We start from the raw sequence: 27,528 nt of genomic DNA on the forward strand, positions 1-27,528 counted from the left end.
CCAATCATTAATTACTCACCCTCATATCGTTCCCAAACTTCAGAACACAAATTAAGATCTTTTGATGAAATCTGAGAGGTTTTTTTTATCCCCATAGAAAGCAATGAAATGACCACATTCAAGGTCCAGAAAGGTACTAAAGACATCATTAAAATAGTCAACGTGACTGCAGTGGTTCAACCTTAATTTTATGAAGCGACGAGAATACTTTTTGTGTGCAAAAACAAAAATGACTTTAACTAACAGACGTGATCCACAGATCCAGCTGACACAGCATCAGAAACTGAAGTCAGTGTGACTGCTGGATCATTATTCAGAGGTATGACACGTTCATTTCTACTGACAGCTTTACACCATTAAACTATCAGTCAGTCTGTAAATGCTTCATCAATAACTGTTCATAGTTTAATCCCCTTGACTTCAGTCATGTCCAGTTTCTCTTCTTCTTCCACACATGTTTCCTGCAGTGATTGTGATTATTGTTGAGATGGCAGTGTTTGCTGCTCCTACTGTGATTCTTCTTCAGATCATCTGTGCAAGAAGAGCTGGTGAGTTTGAGCTTCACACAATCTGATGATTCACACTCATCTGATCTGGAACAATCTGCAATCATGGTAAAAACACATACGAGAGGTCAGTCCATGCTTTTATTTTGCGGGGAGGAAGGACTCGCAGCACCCAGAGGAAATAGAGATGCCTACAATATTACAATAAAATATTGCTGAGTTTGGAGACAATCTGAAACAAGATTTAAGTCAAGTGAAGTCACTTCATTTAACGCCCCCCAAAAAAGCGTGTCTTAACCCATTTTGCGACATGGCTGCAGTTGTTGCTGCTAGGAGGAGACACCGCAGAGAACAGAGAGCGCGAGAAGGGAGAAAATATTTTCCACTCATATTAATTTCTTTGGGATGCCAGAGGAAGACGTTATTCGAACATATATATGTGTACGTGTTTGTCAGATTACATGTAACAAGTTGCGCCTGTGTCGACCCGCATGATGAGCATCAGCTCTGCTTATTAGCGACCCAACGCTAATTTGCGCTGCTCTTGTTAGATTGTGTTGGTCATTATGTAAATGATTTGACTGTGTCTGAATTCTTTAATTTGCGCGTCAGCAGTAGATCACGCGCAAAACTTGCCACTCCCAGTGGTGCATTTGTGGAATTGAGCTCTCTTGCTAATTTGCCCCGTTTAGTAAATCTATCTCTTAAATTGTTCTTTCTCCCAGTGGCAATCAGCTGAAGTGATTTCAGTCAGTACAACAAACAGACAGTATCGCGAGAACGAACAGTGCTGTTTTTCTGTTTTCATAAATGAACATGCACTAATACGCTGACAATTTCATTGCTTTTTCAGGTTTAAAAACATTTAAAACATGTACTTCAAAGCATACTTCAGCCATCCGCGTCTGCACAAAGAATTTTTGTCATCAGGAGAGTTCGCAGACATCCGCACTCCCCAGCCCAATTTTTGTGACTGCGCAGACGAAAGACATGAACTTATCTATTGGCTTTATATCATATCGAGTCACTTTCAGCTGTCACTTTGGCACGAGGCCCGTGCAGTCACACACTTCACACAGCCCTTGTGATCACTCTGCATTTGTGCAACATTTGGGGCAAAATAAAAATTCAATGATATACTTCAAAAGCATACAGTTTGCTCTCTTAATCACTCTCGTGGTACTTTGAAGTCATACAGCGATCGGTCTGTGCAGCGCCGCTTCGAGTCCAACAAGCCTAATCATTTCTGTATCCAGTACAGAACCTATAGGATGTTGCACAAAATATGAACAAATCGCTCTTTGAGACAACTCGTTGTTCCCGAGTCATATTAAAGATTTGTTCAAAATGAACTAATCGTTCATGATCGACCCATCACTTTTGGGTTAAAGTTCAGTTTATTAAAGATGCAAAACTTGCTCATGTTAACTGAAAATACAGCGTTCAATGACACACAGCAGCCCACATAGAGAAAAAAGAGGAAGTGACATCAGAATGATTGAGAATCCACACCCATCTAAACCGGGTTCAGAGATGATCACTGCTCGATGTGGTTAAACTAACCCTGTGGTTCTCACACCCACTAGTAACATGTTTCCAAACCTCAACAGTGAGTCACAGCTCTGAAAACACAACTGCTATAAATAATTCACTATTTTAGTTACAGAAATGTGGAACGGCTGTTATTTCAATGTTGTAAGAAAGTCTTGACTCTGGAATAGATGCAAAACATCACTGTAAAACTTCATACAGACACAGTTTAATAGTGATTATATGAAATAATCTGCATGATGATATAATGATCCATAATCATCAGAGATACAACAAAGCAATGACCTTTATATGTTCTCTCATTATTTTATGGTTGGGCAATAATTCACTTTCTTTTTTTATGTGTTCATTTGCTGTAGAGTTTTTTTTTTTTCTTTGAAAACAGCAATCATGAGTCTAATGTGATTTGTCATGCAAAAATCTGATGCAAAGTTTTTTTTTTTTTCTTTTTTAAAATATTTTTACTTACAAAAAACATTCTTTTTAAGCAATTTCTAAATATATTATATATTTAGAAGGGCGGCCTGCTTTGAACGCTCTAATTTTTTCAAAGTAAACGCTCCGGGCCCCAGGCACCGGACACCCAGCTAAGGGCATCCGGGGGGCGCCGGGAGTCAGGGGGCACAGGGACAGGCGGTGGCTCGCCTCGCGGTGGACCGCCAGCCCGCTCCCGAGATCTAACTACGAGCTTTTTAACTGCAGCAACTTTAGTATACGCTATTGGAGCTGGAATTACCGCGGCTGCTGGCACCAGACTTGCCCTCCAATGGGTCCTCGCCCATGGGTTTAGGATACGCTCATTCCAATTACAGGGCCTCGAAAGAGACCTGTATTGTTATTTTTTTTGCCCCCGACGGCACCCGCATGGGTTTTGGATCAGATAAATGCACGCGTCGACGGGTCGGCGCTCGTTAGCATGTATTAGCTCTGGAATTGCCACAGTTATCCAAGTAGTGGGTGGGAGCGATCAAAGGAACCATAACTGATTTAATGAGCCATTCGCAGTTTCACTGTACCGGCCGTGTGCACTTAGACCTGCATGGGGGGGGGATGGAGAACCGCGACGCGTGCGGGCTCCCTACATACGGGTCTCGCTCCGCTTGGAACGCGAGGACGGCGCGGCCGCTCATAGGGCGCGTGCGGAACCCTCCCCACCCCTGGCGTTTCGGGGGGGCGGCCTCCGGGTAGCGGCCGTAACCGGGAAAGGCGTACCGAAAGGCGGGGTGCGGCGAGCGGGGGATCAGGGGACGAGGTATCGTTGCGACTTGCGTTGGGGGTGTGACGAAGCCCCCAGCGTCCGAACCTCCTCCTCGCGCGGTCCCGCCATGGTGGACCTTCAGCTCGGACCGGCCATCTGAGTCTCCCCGAGGGGAGGCCGCGAAACGGGCCAGGGCCCGGAACGCGGCTCTCGGTTTCCGGCGCGCGAGTCGGGGAGGTTCGCTCTGCCCACGGCGGCCGTCTCCGGCCGGGCAGAGGCCTACCCCTGGCGCGTCGCACGCTCCAATCGGCCAGATAAAACAACAAAGAAGCGCCCCGGCCGTACTGAGCCCGAGGAGGAAGGGCGCGCTCCTCCCGGCCCGCTTTGGGTCATTCGCTACCACCACCAGCACCAGCACCAGCACCTCGTTGCTTCAGGGCGCCCGAGACGGCGCGCCCTTTCCGGGCACAGGGCACGCCGGAGCGGCCCCGTCCGGTTCTCTTTCGTTCGTGTCTCGTTTTTTGTCAAAGTCTGTGGGAGCTCCTTCTCCCCAATACCGTGATGTAATATATTTATATTATATATTTTAACCCATTTATTCCCACCGGGATTGTGACCACAAATTTTCCTCACATATTTTGGTGTGTTATTAAAAAGCAACTCTTATTACAAAGCACATGTTCATTTATAATGCAAATTTAAGATGTCTGCATGAGTTCTGGGCAGGTCTAACATTATTGTGTAGTTTGGTCATGTGACCACACACATTTATTTCCTGGTACTGCCATCTTAACACAATGATGACATTAAAGCTCAGAAATGACAGTTAAGTTTTCTAAGTAAATTTTTGAATAGCTCAAAAAAAATTTGCACACATAATGGAAGGGTTATCTATACATACATATTGAAATTATATTAAAATATATTTTGTCTTGTTTTAAATCATTTTAAGTAATCTTGAGGCCCCCTTACCATTATTTCATTTGATATATGCAGTATCTCACAGAAGTGAGTACACCCATCACATTTTTGTAAATATTTTATTGACAACACTGAAGAAATGACACTTTGCTACAATGTAAAGTAGTGAGTGTACAGCTTGTATAACAGTGTAAATTTGCTGTCCCTTCAAAATAACTCAACACACAGCCATTAATGTCTAAACCGCTGGCCACAAAAGTGAGTACACCCCTAAGTGAAAATGTCCAAATTGGGCCCAATTAGCCATTTTCTCTCCCCAGTGTCATGTGACTCATTAGTGTTACAAGGTCTCAGGTGTGAATGGGGAGCAGGTGTGTTAAATTTGATGTCATCACTCTCACTCTCTCATACTGGTCACTGGAAGTTCAACATGGCACCTCATGGCAAAGAACTCTCTGAGGATCTGAAAAAAAGAATTGTTGCTCTACATAAAGACGGTGTAGGTTATAAGAAGATTGCCAAGACCCTGAAACTGAGCTGCAGCACGGCGGCCAAGACCATACAGCGGTTTAACAGGACAGGCTCTACTCAGAACAGGCCTCGCCATGGTCGACTAAAGAAGTTGAGTGCACGTGCTCAGCGTTGCTGAGTGCTGCCAGCATTGCTGCAGAGGTTGAAGGGGTGGGGGGTCAGCCTGTCAGTGCTCAGACCATACGCCGCACACTGCATCAAATTGGTCTGCATGGCTGTCAGAAGGAAGCCTCTTCTAAAGATGATGCACAAGAAAGCCCGCAAACAGTTTGCTGAAGACAAGCAGACTAAGGACATGGATTACTGGAACCATGTCCTGTGGTCTGATGAGACCAAGATAAACTTATTTGGTTCAGATGGTGTCAAGCGTGTGTGGCGGCAACCAGGTGAGGAGTACAAAGACAAGTGTGTCTTGCCTACAGTCAAGCATGGTGGTGGGAGTGTCATGGTCTGGAGCTGCATGAGTGCTGGTACAAGTTCATTGAGGGAACCATGAATGCCAACATGTACTGTGACATACTGAAGCAGAGCATGATCTCCTCCATTCGGAGACTGGGCCGCAGGGCAGTATTCCAACATGATAACAACCCCAAACACACCGCCAAGACGACCACTAACTTGCTAAAGAAGCTGAGGGTAAAGGTGATGGACTGGCCAAGCATGTCTCCAGACCTGAACCCTATTGAGCATCTGTGGGGCATCCTCAAATGGAAGGTGGAGGAGCGCAAGGTCTCTAACATCCAGCATCTCTGTGATGCCGTTATGAAGGAGTGGAAGAGGACTCCAGTGGCAACCTGTGAAGCTCTGGTGAACTCCATGCCCAAAAGAGGGTTAAGGCAGTGCTGGAAAATAATGGTGGCCACACTTTGGGCCCAGTTTGGACATGTTCACTTAGGGGTGTACTCACTTTTGTGGCCAGCGGTTTAGACATTAATGGCTGTGTGTTGAGTTATTTTGAGGGGACAGCAAATTTACACTGTTATACAAGCTGTACACTCACTACTTTACATTGTAGCAAAGTGTCATTTCTTCAGTGTTGTCACATGAAAAGATATAATAAAATATTAACAAAAATGTGAGGGGTGTACTCACTTCTGTGAGATACTGTTGATATATTCCTGCCACTGCTTTCTCAGATGGGCTTGGACTGAATCCTCTTGTGGACGCTTGTTTTAAGTGCTCTTTCTGAAACTAGGCCATACAGACTGAAAACATAAACTGGAAACTAGCCTCAGAAAACTGAAATACGTCATGAAGCTCAGTTCGAGTCCATCTGACATCCAAAAACACAGCAATCCTTACATACTTTCAAAGTTTTAATAGGCTGCAGAAAGCATCTCTCAAGCGCTTTAAGCAGCAAACCCTCTCAGCTCCTGACGCAGTAACTTTCCCAGAAGACAGTTAATATCTGCTTTAGAGACGCTCATGTAGTGTGTGAAAATACTTTCTGTTTGACCAAACTGGAGATGATGCTAATAATTACTTTAAAAACTGTTATATAATTCATTTTCTAAAAGTGAGTTATGGTGGATAACTTTTCAGTAGCAAAACAAGTTTATCACTAATAATTTAATGATTTTAATGCCATGCAGGAAACAGCTAAAAGAAAGAAGTGAAACTATCAGCGACGCACTCATGTGCAAAAGTCTATAGATTGTGTTCAGATCAGATGTGTGTTGAGCCAGTGTGGTTAACAATATATACACTTCTCACACTGAACAACAAGTTTCACACAAACGTCTCACTATATATCAACTCTAGCTGGATTTCAACACACAGTCGGTCAGACTAGAGGAAGTTCACAAACACAGGAGGAGCTGATAGTGTTTAGAGGAAGAGCTGTAACTATATATAATGAAGAGAAAGACGGACAGAAACAGAAAATGGCTAATAAGTGTGATCTGTGTCTGCTGGGACTGATCATTCTCTCTTCACTTCTCACAGGTAAATAAATCTGGATTTTCTCTATAAGACATTTAGTGGAATTAGTCTGGAAAGAGTTGATTTGAACACGCTCAGTTTATTCTTGCACACATTCACGTTGTGATCTCAGAGTTGTGTATTGATACATACAGATCATACTGTATTATTCCTGATACTGGACATAGAGTCACTCAAACATCTGATGATCAACAATTATCTTCATATTAAGAGTCTGTGAGTGATTTGAACAACACTCTGATAGAGAGAAATAGTTTATTCTGCAGTGTGTGTTGTTGGCATTGTTAGATCGGATGGAGTCTCCACGTCAGAAATATCAAATCCAGCCCCGGATGCCAGATCTTGTCAAATGAAATCTGTTTTGTCTGCTACAAGACTCTATTAACAGCATATAGTCCAGTAGGTTACAGTCCAACTTTGGTTTGGTTCTGTCTTGACCTTCACCCCATATGGACTCGGGACCTAAAAATGACAAGATATATACTTGCTGGAAAACTCAGTTCTTATTGGTCAGTTGCATAATCATCTAGCCATGTAATAAGTGCAATAATGTCCAGCCGGTGTTATCACAAATAATCCTAACAGGATGATCAGGACCTGAAGTTAAAGAGTTAGTTCACCCAATCAGTAATTACTCACCCTCATATCGTCCCAAACTTCAGAACACAAATTAAGATCTTTTGATGAAATCTGAGAGGTTTTTTTTTATCCCCATAGAAAGCAATGAAATGACCACATTCAAGGTCCAGAAAGGTACTAAAGACATCATTAAAATAGTCAACGTGACTGCAGTGGTTCAACCTTAATTTTATGAAGCGACGAGAATACTTTTTGTGCACAAAAACAAAAATGACTTTTTTATTCAACAATTTGTCTCTCCTGTCAGTCTGCTATGCTGTTTACGTTGTATAGACATTGCAGAGCTTCCTTCTCATTATTGGCCGGCTCCTGTGTCAGCATTACACAGGAGTGGATTTTCAAACCTCTCCCATCCCACTCCCAAAAAAAAAAAAAAAAAAAATCCCGTCCCATCCCAATCCCTCGAAAAAACTGGGGGAAAATCCTGTCCCGGCCCAATCCCAGAAAACTGACTCCCATTCCTTCCCACTCCCGTTTTGTGTTTTTTTTTTTTTTTTTGGCGATCTCTCTTCTGTATTTAGAAATATTTGTTTATGTGCATTGGATTGTTTGGACGTGCACCCGAAGCCCAAAGTGTAATTCATCTATATGCGATCCGTTTTGGAGCGACACAGTTCAGCCCGGAGAACAGCGTCTCTTGCGCGGATTATTGTGCTTTCAACGTTTTAAAACATTGATAATAATTATCAAACATGTCCCGCAATTTAGCAACAGTAAAGACTGCGTTTTACAACAATCTCCGGTTGAGCTGATTCTGACGTTAAGTTTGGGTTGTTGGAGGAAGGAATGTGCACCGCTGTGAGGGAAGGAAGTTGTGCTAGACGAAATGTGACTACTTTAATAGTTTTACCACAAATATCTTCTTTCTGATGATGCTTGGAGACAAAATCGAAATCAAAAATAAAATTAGCTTAATATCACAGGCCTAAAGCGTAAGGAGATGTTTAGTTCTCTCCTCCATCGTCACAATTAAACAGGGCTTTAATGTTGTGCGCGCGCTGTAGCTTCTCCGCGTGAGCGCGACCTCTCTTCTGGATTGCAAATAGCAAACATGCTTCATAGACAAATGTGCTAATATTATTGCATATAGAAACAGCTGGCGACTCTGGCGAGATAGAATTAGCAAGATAATGTATTTATAGCAATAATAAATGTATGTGTATTTTCTTCATAAATTCTCCAGTACCGATAGCAGAACAGTTAACGTCAGAGCTTATCGATACACCATAATTTAGCCACGGTGCCCATTTAATATCGGGTTTTGGTACTTATCTCTACCCACACCAAAGCAAACAGAAGAGCATAAAAAGAGAGGGCAACTAGAATTGAGTTCAAATTTAAAATATATAGTTTATTTATATAAACTATATTTGTGTATTGTTATTATGATTCCCGGTCCCGCCCACTCCCGCTAACATTTTTTCCCGTCCCGTCACAATCACGTGATTAATAAATGTCAGCCTCTATTCAGCATCACACGCATGTGTCGCCAATACTGAGTGTGTGTTCGACGTAAACACGGAAGCGCTGAACAGCATTCACTGCGTCAACTGCGTACAATAATGACACGGGAGAGATGAAATTGTTGAATAAAGTTATTTTTGTTTTGTTTTTTTGCACACAAAAAGTATTCTTGTCGCTTCATAACATTAAGGTTGAACCACTGCAGTAGGGTGGACTGTTTTAATGATGTCTTTACTACTTTTCTGGACCTTGAAAGTGTTGATTATATTGCTGTCTAGAGGATAAAAAAACCTCTTGGATTTGATCAAAAATATCTTAATTTGCGTTCAGAAGATGAATGAAGGTCTTACAGGTGTGGAATAACATGATGGTGAGTAATAAATGACTAGAAAATAACTAACCCTTTAAGCAGAATGTACATTATATGACTGACTGAATGTATTATCCTTTACGTAGATTTCTGAAAGGTTTAAAGGTGCTGTCTGCAATTTTAACAGTACTAAAACCATAAAAATGCCATCATGTGTTTGCAGATATTTAGGAAACAAGCTACATGGAAATGCTTGTTTCTCCATTTATTCTTGTCACGTTTCCGCCACCTGTTGCTTCCTTCCACTCCCCACCAGAGGTCTCCGTTTCACCATTAAGACTTTTTCATTGCACACACGCAGTCACTTCACTCTGGACTACATTTCCCACAATCCCTCAGCTAGGCACTGATCTCACTCACACCTGTTTCCCATCAGATTCCCTTCATAAGCTGCACTCCTTCACACACACATTGCTGAGTATTATTCTGGTTTTCTGTGTACTCTTGCCTTGTTTCCTTGTCCTAGTCTTGCCTGTGTTTTTGATCCTGGACTGTTTTCCTTGTTTGATGATCGTTTGCTGCCTGTCTTGACCTCTGCCTGTGTTTTGGATTACTCTTTTGTCTTGCCCTCTATAAACCTGGTTGCCATTGTCAGACCCTGGCCTGTTTTTGACAATGTTTTTTAAATAAAGCTTGTATATGGATCCACACGCTTCTCAACACAGTCCCTCCGTAACAATTCTTCTTTAAATATGTGTTCTGTGTAGGAATGTCTGTTTTTGTTTTGGTCTGTGATTCCCTCCACTGCCAATTTACCCAGCAGTACTTCGACACCCCGGGATGCCAGGTGTCGGAAAACACAGTCTTCTGTCAGCCTGAGAGTTTGACTGAGAAAGCCAGAGAAGAGCAGGAGACGAACTGATGATAATAAACGAGCCGAGTTTATTGAATAATCTTAGTTGTGTATGAAGACAAACATCCCTTAAACCACAGAACCATAAGATTAAACAATAATAGAAAAGAAATAAGTCATATAAATTATGAAGACATAAATTTCATAAATGAATAATAATAATAAAATGATTAAATGATAAATCAAATGACAACTATATATAAATGACTAATGATTATAAATGATTATGAAGTTAAATATTAAAAACAATTGAAGTAATCTTTAAATTAATAAAGAAAATAAAACACTAATGTATGGTTGCTTTCTTAAAGTAAAACAGGTTGTTATTGAAAACCCTTAGATCCTTCAGCATTAAGTGAGGGAAAAAAAATATTTTTATGCTGACATGTTTTATATTTTCATTTATTAATATGTATCATTATGATCACTCTACTGTGTTTCAGGTTCCAGTGAAGTGGATGAAGCTCATGTGTCCATCAGTTCTGGTGAAAATGTCCGTCTGCCCTGTAATAATGCTCTTTCTGACTGTACATCATCAACTGTATGGATCTATAACAGTATCAGACATTCAGTAGCAGTTGAACTGATTGCTGGAGGGATAAAGAGGAAAACAGAAAGACATGAGAGACTGAGTCTGGGGTCTGACTGCTCTCTGAACATCAAGGACGTCACAGAAGAAGATTCTGGATTATACATCTGCCAACAATGGACAGGTCCAAAAAGAGACCAAAAACTAGGATCTGATGCACGTGTTGATCTGCATGTTCTTCATGGTCAGTGTTTCTGTGAATTATATGTTCAATTTAAAAGGACGACATTCCACATGTTCACAAAACTCCTTTAAACTCACACTCACAAAAGCTTTTGAAGGAATTGAAACATGGTGGCAAAAAATGTTTAATCTGAACTAACATTCATCCTTCACAGCTGAAGATGATTCAACGACAGCAGTGATTCCAGTCCACATCACAAACTCAACTAGAAACACACCAGAAACTACAGGTACATCATCACTGTCTCTCTCACATCACTGCTTTACAGCATAATTCATTCTCATCACAATGAAAGTCTTAAATGAAGGACAATTGTAAATTCAGCAACACATGCTGCTCTGATCTGGTAGATGGTCAGAGAAATGTGAAACAGCTGAACTTGACATCAAAGACACAAAGATTTGTTCAATGAAGTGTCAATTGATTCATTTTTGGTAATTATCTATCATCATTCTCCTCCTGACACCTTGAGATTGAAATAAAATGATAATAGATGACAGACTCGAGGAACAGTGTAATTTCACAAAGAGTCCAGCACATATTCATCATTTCTGTGATGATGATGATGATGATGATGTGTTGAAGTGAACTAACAGACGTGATCCACAGATCCAGCTGACACAGCATCAGAAACTGAAGTCAGTGTGACTGCTGGATTATTATACAGAGGTACGACACGTTCATTTCTACTGACAGCTTTACACCATTAAACTATCAGTCAGTCTGTAAATGCTTCATCAATAACTGTTCATAGTTTAATCCCCTTGACTTCAGTCATGTCCAGTTTCTCTTCTTCTTCCACACATGTTTCCTGCAGTGATTGTGATTATTGTTGAGATGGCAGTGTTTGCTGCTCCTACTGTGATTCTTCTTCAGATCATCTGTGCAAGAAGAGCTGGTGAGTTTGAGCTTCACACAATCTGATGATTCACACTCATCTGATCTGGAACAATCTGCAATCATGGTAAAAACACATACAAGAGGTCAGTCCATGCTTTTATTTTGCAGGGAGGAAGGACTCGCAGCACCCAGAGGAAATAGAGATGCCTACAATATTACAATAAAATACTGCTGAGTTTGGAGACAATCTGAAACAAGATTTAAGTCAAGTGAAGTCACCTCAAAGCAGCTTTACAGCAGTAACAGGAAAAATAATGCTTTGTTTGTCAAATATGTCATTGTTCAGCTTAAGTCAGTTATTTTGCTTAAAATAGCAAAGACTTACAGAGGACTGTTCACTGTTTTATTTATTTCTTCTTCTCAGAAAACAGAAAAAATCATCTGAGCACCCTGAAGAAATAGTGATACCATCAAGTTTAGATTCAAATATTTTTGCAAATAACAGGCAAGATATTTGCATTCAGTGTTGAATGTCATTTTCTTGTGGTTCGTTTATAAACTGCTTTGAATACAATATTAAATACAGCAATAGACCGACTCAGACTGTTTGTGTGATCATCTCTCTGTTCTGTGTGTTGAAGCTGATTTGGTGATTCTCCATCGTTTTATTTTGGATGATTGCTACTAATTTTCTTAATAAAACCTCTTTCCTGAGATGTTTGTTACAACTATGGTGATTCCCCTTCATGAGCTCGTAATGTGAGGATGTCAAACTGACGCAAAGATAAACTAATAATGAAATTATTAATTCATGTTCATAATGATTCACATAACTTTATTGTGGTTAGTTCAGAAATCCACTTTGATAAACAAATGATGAACTGATAATATAACTTTAACACACTTCACATTCTCTCACAGCAAAGTTATTGGGATTGGAATTATTTTTGAAATACTTACAGATATTGCCCAAAAATAAAGTTTGTTTGAGTCTAAAGATATTTGCTACATCAGAGATTGTGTCGACAAACTGTGTGTTAATACAGTATAACACTACAGTACAGACACAGCTTCGAAGGCCACGCAGGTCAGACCAAGGGCTGATAAATGGGAAGGTCTAGCCTACGGAAGACTGTTGTTGTCATCTAGCAACTGTGACAGCGGCAGTAACGTTTTTACTGGACTTTTTGAAATCTATATATTTTTATATTGTTAGCAGGTCCTCAACCCAAACACATGCTCTACACTTCACCACAATGGAAACCCCCAAAAACACTAAACTCTTTTAAACATGATCATAAAACAACATTAAACATTAGTCTCCCAATTTTATCATCTTGATTAAAAAAAAAGCAGAACATAACATTTTATTTCAAGATTTAATCTCCCTCTCCAGCCCTGTGCAAAGCATGATGAGAAGGGGAAACTGTTCCTAGTTTCTTTAATGCTATTTTAACACAACTAAAATCATTTATGTGCTCTCAACTCAAATGAATTAAGTGCTTGAAAAGAATCATGTTGGATTAACTACATTTATTTAAGTAAATTGAACAAGCATCACATGTTATTTTTGGCCTAATTAACTGAAACATGTTCTTTCAAAATGAAAATATTGAGTTGAGCCAAAACTGAGCCAACTGTTTCAAGTCATTTTAACACAATGCAATTACTATGTAACTGAACTGCACATAATTCTAGACACTTAGAGCCAGATTTACTAACAGCTTAAAAAAACTACTCTCTGGATTTACTAAAGACACGCAGTGAGAAATTAGCGCTGAAAAGACGTGGACTGAGTTGTTTTTGCGGCTGACCTTATCAAATATTCATTTGTAGGAGTTTCCCTTTCAGACACAAAATTAATGGGAGGAGAGTATTTAAACTAATCACGCAACGCGATTTACTAATGTTTGCGCTCGTCAATTTACTGGTATTTGCACCATTATTTAACGCTCAAAAAAGCATGTCTTAACCCATTTTGCGACATGGCTGCAATTGTTGCTGCTAGGAGGAGAGAGAGAGAACAGAGAAAGAAGGGAGAAAATATTTTTCACTCATATTAATTTCTTTGGGATGCCAGAGGAAGACGTTATTCGAACATATATATGTGTACGTGTTTGTCAGATTACATGTAACAAGTTGCGCCTGTGTCGACCCGCATGATGAGCATCAGCTCTGCTTATTAGCGACCCAACGCTAATTTGCGCTGCTCTTGTTAGATTGTGTTGGTCATTATGTAAATGATTTGACTGTGTCTGAGTTCTTTAATTTGCGCGTCAACAGTAGATCACGCACAAAACTTGCCACTCCCAGTGGTGCATTTGTGGAATTGAGCGCTCTTGCGAATTTGCCCCGTTTAGTAAATCTGGCCCTTTAATTGTTCTTTCTCCCAGTGGCAATCAGCTGAAGTGATTTCAGTCAGTACAACAAACAGACAGTATCGCGAGAACGAACAGTGCTGTTTTTCTGTTTTCATAAATGAACATGCACTAATACGCTGACAATTTCATTGCTTTTTCAGATTTAAAAACATTTAAAACATGTACTTCGAAGCATACTTCAGCCATCCGCGTCTGCACAAAGAATTTTTGACATCAGGAGAGTTCGCAGACATCCGCACTCCCCAGCCGTGTGCAGCCCAATTTTTGTAACTGCGCAGATGAAAGACATGAACTTATCTGTTGGCTTTATATCATATCGAGTCACTTTCAGCTGTCACTTTGGCACGAGGCCCGTGCAGTCACACACTTCACACAGCCCTTGTGATCACTCTGCATTTGTGCAACATTTGGGGCAAAATAAAAATTCAATGATATACTTCAAAAGCATACAGTTTGCTCTCTTAATCACTCTCGTGGTACTTTGAAGTCATACAGCGATCGGTCTGTGCAGCGCCGCTTCGAGTCCAACAAGCCTAATCATTTCTGTATCCAGTACAGAACCTATAGGATGTTGCACAAAATATGAACAGATCGCTCTTTGAGACAACTCGTTGTTCTCGAGTCATATTAAAGATTTGTTCAAAATGAACTAATCGTTCATGATCGACCCATCACTTTTGGGTTAAAGTTCAGTTTATTAAAGATGCAAAACTTGCTCATGTTAACTGAAAATACAGCGTTCAATGACACACAGCAGCCCACATAGAGAAAAAAGAGGAAGTGACATCAGAATGATTGAGAATCCACACCCATCTAAACCGGGTTCAGAGATGATCACTGCTCGATGTGGTTAAACTAACCCTGTGGTTCTCACACCCACTAGTAACATGTTTCCAAACCTCAACAGTGAGATCACAGCTCTGAAAACACAACTGCTATAAATAATTCACTATTTTAGTTACAGAAATGTGGAACGGCTGTTATTTCAATGTTGTAAGAAAGTCTTGACTCTGGAATAGATGCAAAACATCACTGTAAAACTTCATACAGACACAGTTTAATAGTGATTATATGAAATAATCTGCATGATGATATAATGATCCATAATCATCAGAGATACAACAAACCAATGACCTTTATATGTTCTCTCATTATTTTATGGTTGGGCAATAATTCACTTTCTTTTTTTATGTGTTCAGTTGCTGTAGAGTTTTTTCTTCTTCTTGTCAATACATCTTTGAAAACAGCAATCATGAGTCTAATGTGATTTGTCATGTAAAAATCTGATGCAAAGTTGTTGTTTTTTCTTTTTTAAAATATTTTTACTTACAAAAAACATTCTTTTTCAGCAATTTCTAAATATATAATAAATATGATAAAATATTTTAGAGCTTGACATAACTAGTAAAAAATATATACATTATAGAAATTTCTCTATACAACATTTTAATTTCCATGACTTTTTAAGATTTTATTAGAAAACATACTTTTAAAATCCCCTCATGTAACCAGGTTCCCTTTCATGGGAACTGTCGATGCTACGTCATATGACGTCATATGACGTAGCGTCTCGTTCCCTATTCAGGGAACCAGGGTTACACAAGTAACCCGAGACGTTTTCCAAGATTGTGGGAAGCCTCGGTCTTGAATAAAAGTGACAGTTGTTTAGGGAATGAATTAAAATAAGAAATACAATTTCAGTTCACATCTTGAATTTTAGCCATTTTAGCTTATTTTAAAATATGTTTTGTGTTGTTTTAAATCATTTTAAGTCATCTTCAGGCACCCTTACCATTATTTTATATATATATTCCTGCCACTGCTTTCTCAGATGGGCTTGGACTGAATCCTCTTGTGGACGCTTGTTTTAAGTGCTGTTTCTGAAACTAGGCCATACAGACTGAAAACATAAACTGGAAACTAGAAATACGTCATGAAGCTCAGTTCGAGTCCAAAAACACAGCAATCCTTACATACGTGTGACTTTCAAAGTTTTAATAGGCTGCAGAAAGCATCTCTCAAGCGCTTTAAGCAGCAAACCCTCTCAGCTCCTGACGCAGTAACTTTCCCAGAAGACAGTTAATATCTGCTTTAGAGACGCTCATGTAGTGTGTGAAAATACTTTCTGTTTGACCAAACTGGAGATGATGCTAATAATTACTTTTAAAAAAAGTTTTATAATTCATTTTCTAAAAGCAAAACAATTTTATCACTAATAATTTAATGATTTTAATGCCAAGCAGGACACACCTAAAAGAAAGAAGTGAAAGTATCAGTGATGCACTCATGTGCAAATGTCTATAGATTGTGTTCAGATCAGATGTGTGTTGAGCCAGTGTGGTTAACAATACTCTCTTCTCTTCTCACACTGAACAACAAGTTTCACACAAACGTCTCACTATATATCAACTCTAGCTGGATTTCAACACACAGTCGGTCAGACTAGAGGAAGTTCACAACCACAGGAGGAGCTAATAGTGTTTAGAGGAAGAGCTGTAACTATATATAATGAAGAGAAAGACTGACAGAAACAGAAAATGGCTGATAAGTGTGATCTGTGTCTGCTGGGACTGATCATTCTCTCTTCACTTCTCACAGGTAAAGAAATCTGGATTTTCTCTAAAGACATTTAGTGGAATTAGTCTGGAAAGAGTTGATTTGAACATGCTCAGTTTATTCTTGCACACATTCACGTTGTGATCTCAGAGTTGTGTATTGATACATACAGATCATACTGTATTATTCCTGATACTGGACATAGAGTCACTCAAACATCTGATGATCAACAATTATCTTCATATTAAGAGATTTCAACAGCTCTCTGATCAAGACAAATACTTTATTCTGGAGAGTGTGATGATTGTGTTCATGAGTATTTATTTATTAATATATATCATAAAGATCACTCAAATATACTGTGTTTCAGGTACCAGTGGAGTGAATGATGAGAATGTGTTCATCAGTTCTGGTGAAAATGTCCGTCTGCCCTGTAATAATGCTCTTTCTGACTGTACATCATCAACTACATGGATCTACTATAACAGTGTCAGACATTCAGTAGCAGTTGAACTGATTACTAAAGGGATAAAGAAGAAAGACACAGAGAGACATGAGAGACTGAGTCTGGGGTCTGACTGCTCTCTGAACATCAAGAACGTCACAGAAGAAGATTCTGGATTTTACAGCTGCCAACAATGGACAGGTCCAAAAAGAGACCAAAAACAAGGACCTGATGCACGTGTTTCTCTGCATGTTCTTCATGGTCAGTGTTTCTGTGAATTATATGTTCAATTTAAAAGGACGACATTCCACATGTTCACAAAACTCCTTTAAACTCACACTCACAAAAGCTTTTGAAGGAATTGAAACATGGCGGCAAAAAATGTTTAATCTGAACTAACATTCATCCTTCACAGCTGAAGATGATTCAACGACAGCAGTGATTCCAGTCCACATCACAAACTCAACTAGAAACACACCAGAAACTACAGGTACATCATCACTGTCTCTCTCACATCACTGCTTTACTGTGTATAACGCTAGAGTTATCTTGTGTGTAAACTAATTAAATTATGATCGTCATAGTCTACAGTATGATGGATGTTCAGCTGTTGGTTTAGTTTCATTTTCATTTTCTTTTAGTACCTCTGTGAAGTTGGCACCCCATAAAACGATCCCCAAAACTATGCCATTCGTTTGTGCTGATTTGTGCCGCGAAAACAAACGTTTGTGCAGGTTTGGTGTTCGAGATATTGAGCGTTATTTTTTTTTGGTTGTGTGACGTCATTCTCCATCCCATGTCGTTCAAATCTCTCCAAACCGGTGCCGTTCATTTGTGCTCGATTTGTGCTGGTTTGTGCCGTTAAAACAAACACTGTAAGCAATTCTTATATTTCTGACATTCAATATTTTTATGTTAAAGGAAGCCTGTAGGGGGGGGGTGCCACTTTTTCTTTTGTAATGTTTATCCCTGTTTTTGGTTAGCCAGGGAGTGGAGGGAAGCCTATGTTGTTTATTTCCTTTCTTTTTTTTTCTGCATAGGTCATTTAGTTCTCCTTCTAACAGTTAGTAATTCTTTTGTTTGTTGTTTTGGCTAGCCCCTCTCCTGAAGACTGTTTGCTTCCATTTTTCCCCTGCCTTTATTTTGTATCATTGTGTGGTTCATTCACATTTCTGGGGCAGAGGACTGAAGGGAACCCTCCACGTTCTTTGGTTTTGTTTCTCCTTCTAATTTAATTTTACCCTGCTACTGTCTCCCAACCCTAGACTGGAGAACTTGTAACACCCGAGTACCCTAGCAACTGCATAGCAACACCTTAGCAGACAACCAGAGTACCTTAGCAACCGCATTGCAACAGCTTAGCAACCACTTAGAATACGTTAGCAACCGCATAGCAACCACCCCAAGTACCCTAGCAACCACATAGCAACACCCTAACAACCACCCAGAATACGTTAGCAACCGCATAGCAACCACCCCAAGTACCCTAGCAACCACATAGCAACACCCTAACAACCACCCAGAATACCTTAGCAACCACATAGCAACACCTTTGCAACTACCCCGAGTACCCTAGCAACTGCATAGCAACACCTTAGCAGACAACCAGAGTACCTTAGCAACCACATAAAACCCTTGCAACCACTCAGAGTACCCTAGCAACCACATATCAACACCCTAGCAACCACCTTGAGTACCCTAACTCCATCTATCTATATCTATCAATCTATCTAATGCTTCCTATCTATCTATCTATCTATCTATCTATCTATCTTTCAAAACTACTAAACTAAAACTTAAACTTTCAAACTTCAAACTTTTAAAACTATTTCAAACTTTCTGATCTGGCTTTTCAAGCCAACTTAAAGTGTGTCTCGATGAACTTTTTTTATCTAGTTATAATTGTTATTTTATTTAAAGAAAACAGCCTTTGCCTATAGGCTATCTATCTATCTATCACCCTAGCAACTACATAGCAACACCCTAGCAACCACCCCGAGTACCTTAGCAACCGCATAGCAACACCCAAGCAACCACCCCAAGTACCTTTGTGACCACATAGCAACAACCTAGAATACCTTAGCAACCGCATAGCAACACCATAGCAACCACCCCAAGTACCTTAGCAACTGCATAGTAACACCCTAACAACCACCCAGCAATACCTTAGCAACTGCATAGCAACACCTTAGCAACCATTCTGAATACGGTAGCAACGGCATAGCAACCACTCCAAATACCCTAGCAACCACATATCAACACCCTAGCAACCACCTTGGGTACCCTAACTCTATCTATCTATCTATCTATCTATCTATCAAAACTACTAAACTAAAACTTTCAAACTGAAAACTTTCAAGCTTCAAGCTTTTTCAAGCCAACTTAAACTTTGTCTCGACAAACTTTATCTAGTTATTGTTATTTTATTTAAGAAAACAGTCTTCGCCTGTAGGCTACTTTACATGGACAGAGATTAAAGTGTTTGTTTTGTATCGCGTTATTCATTTTGCAGTTAGATGATGAAATAATCTGGGCATAAGCCATTCAAGATTCCTCAAGGCCTGTTAGTCGCAGCATGTTATCTTTCTCTGCGGAAGATGTGAAGATGTGTTAAAATGTTATACTCGCGCTCCTGTGAGTTTCTTGATTGAACAACAATTAATAAAAAAATTCACTTCTCTGACGTGTCTAACAAATGTTTAATTAACCTGTAAATTGTCCTGCACACGTGATCTTTTATTCAGTCTCAGAGCACATATCTTTTCTTCATATAGGCAGACTTTCCTACTGTGCATTGTTTAACGTTTTTAAAGGGCACAGAAACACGTTAAACATCAAATAGCTGTTTAATATATTTGAACATTTAACATGCAATTATATAGTATTTTATTATAATTATTTAATCAAATATCTGTCCCAGTACTATACAGTAGCACACTATACAGTACTGGTTACAGAAGTAGGCAGGTAACATGTAGGTCTATACGTGTTTGTAACAATATCTGACACAAATTTATGTTCATTTAAGAAGGGTCGTAGTTACTTTTTAACGGCACAAATTAAGCACAAACAAACAGCACCATTTTGGAACGATTTAAGATGACGTGGGGTGGATTGATTTTTTTTTTTCTTGTTTTTTTTTTACTAGGCCTATTATTATTATTCCAAGTCATTCTTTTAACGGCACAAACCAGCACAATTCGAGCACAAATGGACGGCACCGGTTTGGAGTGATTTGAATGATATGGGGTGGAGAATGACGTCACATGACCAAAATAATAACGCTCAATATCTCGAACACCAAACCAGCACAAACGTTCATTTTTGCGGCACAAATCAGCACAAACGAATGGCATAGTTTTGGGGATAATTTCGTTTTATGGGGTGCCAACTTCACCGAGGTACTTTACCTTTGTTTCTCACTGTTTTCCAAATGTTCATGTGTTTCCTTTTGTTGTCATGGTTACTAAGTATGTTTTCATTGGTTGTCTTGGTTATTCATCGTTTCATTGTTATCACTCACCTGTTCTGATCTAGTTCATTAGTTCAGTATGAACTGCCTTCACTGAGTTCAGTTCATTGTCTGCTGTTGTACTGTATGTGCCTCAGCAAACAGTTTTGTTACGTTGTTTTTGTGCTGGATTACTTTAAGCTGCTAAAAGATCTGATACACCTCACCTCGTCTTTCTCCTCATCCTTTGTGATATAATGATAAATCCTTTATAGCTCAAGATGATACAAGAACAGCAGTCACAAACTCAACTACAAACACACAAGGTATCATCACATTCCCATGACCAATCGCTTTTGTCTTTGTCTGTAATTGTCTCCAGTCGTCTCTGTCCGTCTCTGACTCTGAGCTCAATCTCTTCTTCAGTCGCAGTGATTTCTGTCGCTGCAGTCGCTGTTTTCCTTCTTGCTGTTCTCTGGCTGATCTGCAGAAAAACAGCTGGTGAGTTTCAGATTTACTCCTTTACAACAATTAAAAACAGTTCAGATCTCACTGTAATGATGAGCAAACAATCACATGTTCAGATTGAGTGTATCATAGAAACATGTGGATTATATCAAATTATCAAACAGAAGTTTATTCCTGCTGAGAATTCCTGTAATGTCAATCTCAAAGAGTTATCAAGTCAAATTTATCATTCATTTTAATGCTTCAACAACATCTTATTGTTACATTCTGTGTCTTTCATGTGTGTTTTATCATAAATTCTCAGATAGTAAAAGAGGGACAGTCGACTCTGCGGTGAGTTCAGTAATGCAGTGATTTAGATCTGATCACTGTCTTTAAAGCTCAATAAATTGCATTCATGCAGTTTTTCTGTTTGTTGTCTGAAGGTCAAAGATGAGAATGAACATAAAGGGACGTATGAGACGATCAACACGTCCATTCCTCCTGCTGCCAGAGCCAATGTGAGTCAACTAAATCATCAAACATTACGTTCACTGTCTGTTCAATAATGTGATTTACTGAACGCTTTAGTGTTATTCTACATATTATAGTGAGAGATATGTGTCTGTTGTGTGTGTTAAACTTGATTCTCTGCATTGATGTTCAGGAGCAGACAGATGATCATGTGACTTATTCTGAGGTCACTTTCTCCAATAAAAAGCCAGTAAAATCAGTGGATGTGAGTAGATACCAGCACTTTCCCTTGTTCTTCATCACTGTCCACTGACCAGTCCTATTCAGAGAAAATCACTCATCTTCTCTCATCTATACGCTGCTGAAATGAGTTTGACTCTCAGATAAATGAAGCTTGTGCTCTAATAATAATAATAATAATAATCAATATTAATGGACAGAATCTGTTCTTTCAGGATCATATTGATACAGTGACTTATGCTGCCATCAGATGAACAGAAGATGAACCGCAGGATGAACTTTATTCTCTGTCAACAAGAAGAAGACCTTCACAAATAAACATTAATGACACAGATCATGAGCTCAACATATCAGGAGCAGACGGGACGTTTGGAAGAATTGTACTGTGTATTTCAATGTGAACAAGCAGATATTTGTTGAATGTCCCGTAAATATATAAATGAGGTTTATTGTGAATCATCATCTGGTCTGAGAATCTCATCTACACTATATTGCCAAAAGTTTTGGGACGCCTGCCTTTACATGCACATGAACTTTAATGACATCCCATTCTTAATCCGTAGTGTTTAATATGGAGTTGACCCACCCTTTGCAGCTATAACAGCTTCAACTCTTCTGGGAAGGCTTTCCACAAGGTTTAGGAGTGTGTTTATGGGAATTTTTGACCATTCTAGAAGCACATTTGTGAGGTCAGGCACTGATGTTGGCGAGAAGGCCTGGCTCACAGTCTCCGCTCTAATTCATCCCAAAGGTGTTCAATCGGGTTGAGGTCAGGACTCTGTGCAGGCCAGTCAAGTTGCTCCACACCAAACTCGCTCATCCATGTCTTTATGGACCTTTCTTTGTGCACTGGTGCGCAGTCATGCTGGAACAGGCAGGGGCCATCCCCAAACTGTTCCCACAAAGATGGGAGCATGAAATTGTCCAAAATGTCTTCGTATGCTGAAGCATTAAGAGTTCCTTTCACTGGAACTAAGGGTCAAGCCCAACCCCTGAAAAACAACCTCACACCATAATCCCCCCTCCACCAAACTTTACACTTGGCACAAACAGTCAGGCAAGTACCGTTTTCCCGGCAACCACCAAACCCAGACTCGTCCATCGGATTGCCAGACAGAGAAGCGTGATTGGTCACTCCAGAGAACACGTCTCCACTGCTCTACAGTCCAGTGGCGGCGTGCTTTACACCACTGCATCCGACGCTTTGCATTGCACTTGGTGATGTAAGGCTTGGATGCAGCTCAGCCATGGAAACCCATTCCATGAAGCTCTCTACGCACTGTTCTTGAGCTAATCTGAAGGCCATACGAAGTTTGGAGGTCTGTAGCTACTGACTCTGCAGAAAGTTGGCGACTTCTGCGCACTGTGTTCCTCAGCATGCGCTGACCCCGCTCTGTGATTTTATGTGGCCTACCACTTAGTGGCTGAGTTGCTGTTGTTCCCAATTGCTTCCACTTTGTTAATGTATCACTAACAGTTGACCATGGAATATTTAGTAGTGAGGAAATGCCCCCCCATATTTTTCCCGGTGTGATCCGTCAGCTCCAGTTGACGTTTTCCCACGTTCATTTCCCACGTTCCCCTCCGTCTCGCACACAGTTGAACGTGCAAGTCTTTCAAAGACACTCCTTTGCCCCCTGAGCGCGCAGGCCTTTCAAAGATACTCCTTTAAGCGCGTGCACCGTCCATGGTCATAAAAATTCGGCTGCACACGGCCACTGTTCAGAGAGTCAAAGCTAGTCCACAGTCTAGTAAACATTTCTTGCTTGTGCTGACTGAAAACACATGAGAAACATCATGAGACAGGAGAGACTCGGACATTGCAGTACTGAACACTGAACAGTCCATGCATGTGGATTTGGATAAAATTAAATTAATCAATTTGATTCCATGCCCTATAACGTCGTTTATCCCTTCACAGTGGCATATAGCGGACGGGCATGCAGGGCTATTAAATTATTTTTCTTATTATCATGCTACTTTTATTATTAAATAAATATTGCAATTCATTTGCCCCACAATATCATAGCGCTTCACCGCATAACCGACGCACAGCGAGGACAATAAAATATTAGTTAGATAGCTCCTCATTTAAAGAACTTGTTTAACACGAAATACTTCTCGATTCACGGAAAATACTTTTTTTTCCTCACTATGGGCCACAAGAGAAATATTAAGAAAATAAATTAGATTAATTTCTCATCGTCTCTAAGAGAACATGCGCCGTTAATGCAGCGTCGGATGCCAAATGCTCAGTCCATTTTTACTTTCAGATTCTGTAGTGAATAACTGACTGGAGTTTGAGACTTCTTCACCCGTTTGCACATTGTTTGTGTGATATCAACGGGCTCACCTTCATGGTTTAAAATGGAAATATTTTTAATATTGCGACGTGGCATTTTTCTTTATCACCAGTTGCTCGCAAAATGATGGACACTGATTCACATATCGTCCACGTGATTGAAACACCTGAATTCAATGATTTGGAGGGGTGTCCCAATACTTTTGGCAATATAGTGTACATATAGAATGCTGCATTAAACAATATTGGTCAGGAAAAAAATAAATAAATATAAAAATAAATCAACTCCATAGCGGAAGTGATCAAGGGCTTTGGATATTCCAGTTCAGCCCATTGCAAAGGTTCCTCCAGTAGTGGGCAGTCATGCAACTTATCTCCCGGACATCCTGTAGAATTCGACTTCAAAAATCCTGAAGTGTTTCCAGTTAAAGGGTTAGTTCACCCAAATTTATGTCATTAATTACTCACCCTCATGTCATTCCACACCCGTAAAGCCCGGGATACACTGCACGATTTTAGCAATCCTATAAGATCATTACAAATCACACTGTGCGACATGGATCTATTAAACTTGGGTACGACAAGCATAGACTGCACGATGATGACACCTGTTGACTCGTAGGCTACGATGCAAGTTTCTATAGAAGATTAAAATGTCATCAGCATGTGCTAATGGTAAACAAAAAGACCATGTTGAATCACGTTGGCAGTTGTAGTTTTTATGTGTGCTGAAAAAAAAAAAGGAAGCGGTGAAAGAAGAAGGGAAAAGAGCTTTAAGTAAGCAGTTTTAAATTTTAATGCTTTGGTCGCAAGACCGGGAAAACGGCCGTCTTTAAACCTCTCTCACTGTACGACCTAGGACCACCGATTAAGAGCCACAGTCACAGAAATCGCCAGGATTGTTTCACGATGACAATCTTTCGTCTGGGACAGCCAAAAATCGTGCAGTGTATCCTGGGCTTAAGACCTTCGTTCATCTTCAGAACACAAATTAAGATATTTTTGATGAAATCCGATGGCTCAGTGAGGCCTCTATTGCCAGCAATGTCATTGAACCTCTCAAGATCCAGAAAGGTACTAAAAACTTATTTAAAACAGTTCATGTGAGTACAGTTGTTCAACCTTAATATTATAAAGCGACAAGAATACTTTTTGTGCACCAAAAAAAATAGTGACTTTTCAACAATTTCTAGTGATGGCCGATTTCAAAACACTGCTTCGAAGCTTTACGAATCTTTTGTTTCGAATCAGTGGTTCAGAGCGCCAAAGTCACGTGATTTACAATATTAAGGTAGAACGACTGTACTCACATGAACTGTTTTAAATATGTATTTAGTACATTTTTGGATCTTGAGAGGTTCAGAAGCAGCAGAAAATATGTCATATCACTGTCCCACTCTAAAAAGAAACAAAAACGTGATTTTTTTTTTTTCCCTCCCTTTTTTGTGTTGTTGTCACATTAGTGCTGTGAAATGAATACCTGTGTGATCCTCTGAAGATTCATCATTGTACTGATTCCTGGCAGACTTCAGCAAACTCATATCACATATCGCAAACCCCCTTGTAACAATCTGTTCATAGTATTAATAAAAGTCAGGGGTTAGAGCAGTTTCCTGAAGGTCTTACGGGTTTGAAATAACATGAGGGTGAGTAATTAATGACAGAATTTTCATTGTTGGGTGAACTATCCCTTTAAAACAGACGGAAGATAAATTATACATATTTATTTTATTTTGTTTTGTTCTTTTTACCATTATCATGACTGTCCTTAACAACAAAGCAAATCCCTTCCACTGTGGATAATTCTGCAAACACTGTTTCATCCACCTCAGTGCCAGAGTCATCTTCCACTGAAATCTTGTTCACAGGGATGGAGAACTTTACTCGACCGAGTGATGTTTAAAAGCAACATAACATGGTACATTGTTTAAATGGCAAAATATAATGACCACCACTTAAGGCTGATTTATACTTCTGCGTCTGACCTACGCTGGAGCCTCTGCACCATAGGCTATGCGTCTGTTTCGTTGTATACGCGTCAACGTGAATGCAGACCACTAGTAGACAGTGTCAACAGTCCCTCTTTTATTATCTGAGAATTTATGATAAAACACACATGAAAAACAGAATGTAACAATAAGATGTTGTTTAACCATTAAAACGAATTATAAAAATGATTGTTGTTTGATTTGATTATTCTTTGAGATTGAAATTACAGGAATCCTCAGCAGGAACAAACTTCTGTTTGTTAGTTCATATAATGCACATGTTTCTATGATACACACAATCTGAACATGTGATCGTTTGCTCATCATTACAGTGAGATCTGAACTGTTTTTAATTGTTCTAAAGGAGTAAATCTGAAACTCACCAGCTGTTTTTCTGCAGATCAGCCAGAGAACAGCAAGAAGAGCAAGAGTCAGAGACGGACAGAGACGACTGGAGACAATTACAGACAAAGACAAAAGCTATCAAAGCACCGAATGTGATTTCAAACCATTCTGACTCTACCTCTGACTGTAGATTCATGCACATCCTGAGCTGTAAAGGATAATTGTTCATTACTGTAGAATATGACAATAAAATTTTAACACACAGAATAATAAAGACCTTTCCATAACTGATTTATGAGATTGTTTCTCACCTGAATACTTGACAGTGTATCTGACTGAGGTCTGGAGTTGATTTCTGAGAGTAAGCTGACATCTCCACTCTCTGTTGTCATCTTCATTCAGGAGTGTTGTAGTCAGAGTGATGATACAGTGATCTGATGAGAATAATATCTGATATCTGGAGTCTGTCGTCAGATCAACACCAGCCTGATTCACCCACAACAGCTGAAGTCCCTCAGAACGGACCAAATCATCACAGGAGAATCCAGAATACAACTGACAGGAGAGAGTCACAGAGCGACCTGGACTGATCTCAGTCTGTGAGGATGATGATGATGATGATGATGAAGACACTGAAACTAAGACACAAGACACAATAATCAACTGAGTTTAAAGGGGAAATCTATTGATCACATAATCATAAACTTACCATGAAGGACATGCAGATAAACATGTGCATCAGTTCCTTGTTTTCCTCCATTCACATATTGTCTGCAGGTGTAAAATCCATAATCTTCTTCTGTGATGTTCTTGATGTTCAGAAAGCAGTCAGACCCCAGACTCAGTCTCTCATGTATCTCTGTGTCTTTATTCTTTATCCCTAAACCAATCAGTTCAACTGCTGCTGAATGTCTGAATCTGTTATAGTAGATCCATGTAGTTGAGTTGCAGTCAGAAAGAGCATTATTACAGGGCAGACGGACATTTTCACCAGAACTGATGAACACATCAGTCATTTCTGCTCCAATCATACCTGAAACACAAGTAGAGTGTTATTTTATACTGTATATTAATAAATGATCAGTCCCAGCAGACACAGATCACACGTATCAGCCATTTTCTATTTCTGTCAGTCTTCCCTTCTGTTTAACATCAGTTTCTCCTCTGCTTGTAGCTTCCAGTGTTCAGACAGACCGTCTCATTAAGACTAGCATGAGTGTCCAGATTCTCAGCAACTTTTACAGTTGAGATGACACAGAGTTCAGTGCTATGAAGCAACCTGCTAAAACAAAGAAGAGGAACTACCAACAGA

At 39.8% G+C, this 27,528-nt stretch overlaps 2 protein-coding genes across 13 annotated transcripts; one reads left to right on the forward strand and one right to left on the reverse strand.

Annotated features, from left to right (window-relative positions):
* Window positions 1-328: 328 nt before the first annotated feature.
* Window positions 329-27,425, reverse strand: LOC127509573 (uncharacterized). Of its 2 annotated transcripts, none has more exons than XM_051888416.1 (3): window positions 26,926-27,425; window positions 26,528-26,854; window positions 329-603 (listed from the first exon to the last, which is right to left on the reverse strand). In XM_051888416.1, exons 1-3 carry the CDS (start codon window positions 27,245-27,247, stop codon window positions 425-427), a joined length of 828 nt encoding a protein of 275 aa, XP_051744376.1. In that variant the 5' UTR covers window positions 27,248-27,425; the 3' UTR covers window positions 329-424. The 2 variants fall into 2 exon arrangements, with proteins under 2 accessions (XP_051744376.1, XP_051744377.1); XM_051888417.1 differs by lacking the exon at window positions 329-603 and adding an exon at window positions 26,312-26,424.
* On the forward strand, window positions 6,406-26,503 carry LOC127509574 (uncharacterized). 11 transcript variants are annotated; one of them, XM_051888422.1, is made up of 10 exons: window positions 6,406-6,651; window positions 10,418-10,687; window positions 17,171-17,230; window positions 17,385-17,459; window positions 20,696-20,746; window positions 20,847-20,921; window positions 21,193-21,221; window positions 21,314-21,388; window positions 21,535-21,606; window positions 21,797-26,060. In XM_051888422.1, exons 1-10 carry the CDS (start codon window positions 6,591-6,593, stop codon window positions 21,833-21,835), a joined length of 807 nt encoding a protein of 268 aa, XP_051744382.1. In that variant the 5' UTR covers window positions 6,406-6,590; the 3' UTR covers window positions 21,836-26,060. The 11 variants fall into 11 exon arrangements, with proteins under 11 accessions (XP_051744382.1, XP_051744380.1, XP_051744381.1 ...); XM_051888420.1 differs by lacking the exons at window positions 17,171-17,230; window positions 17,385-17,459 and adding an exon at window positions 10,902-10,976 and having other exon boundaries at window positions 6,407-6,651; window positions 10,418-10,747; XM_051888421.1 differs by lacking the exon at window positions 17,171-17,230 and having other exon boundaries at window positions 6,407-6,651; window positions 10,418-10,747.
* Window positions 27,426-27,528: the final 103 nt, after the last annotated feature.

The sequence above is a fragment of the Ctenopharyngodon idella genome, chromosome 3 (genome assembly GCF_019924925.1).
Source record: "Ctenopharyngodon idella isolate HZGC_01 chromosome 3, HZGC01, whole genome shotgun sequence".
NCBI lineage: Eukaryota > Metazoa > Chordata > Actinopteri > Cypriniformes > Xenocyprididae > Ctenopharyngodon > Ctenopharyngodon idella.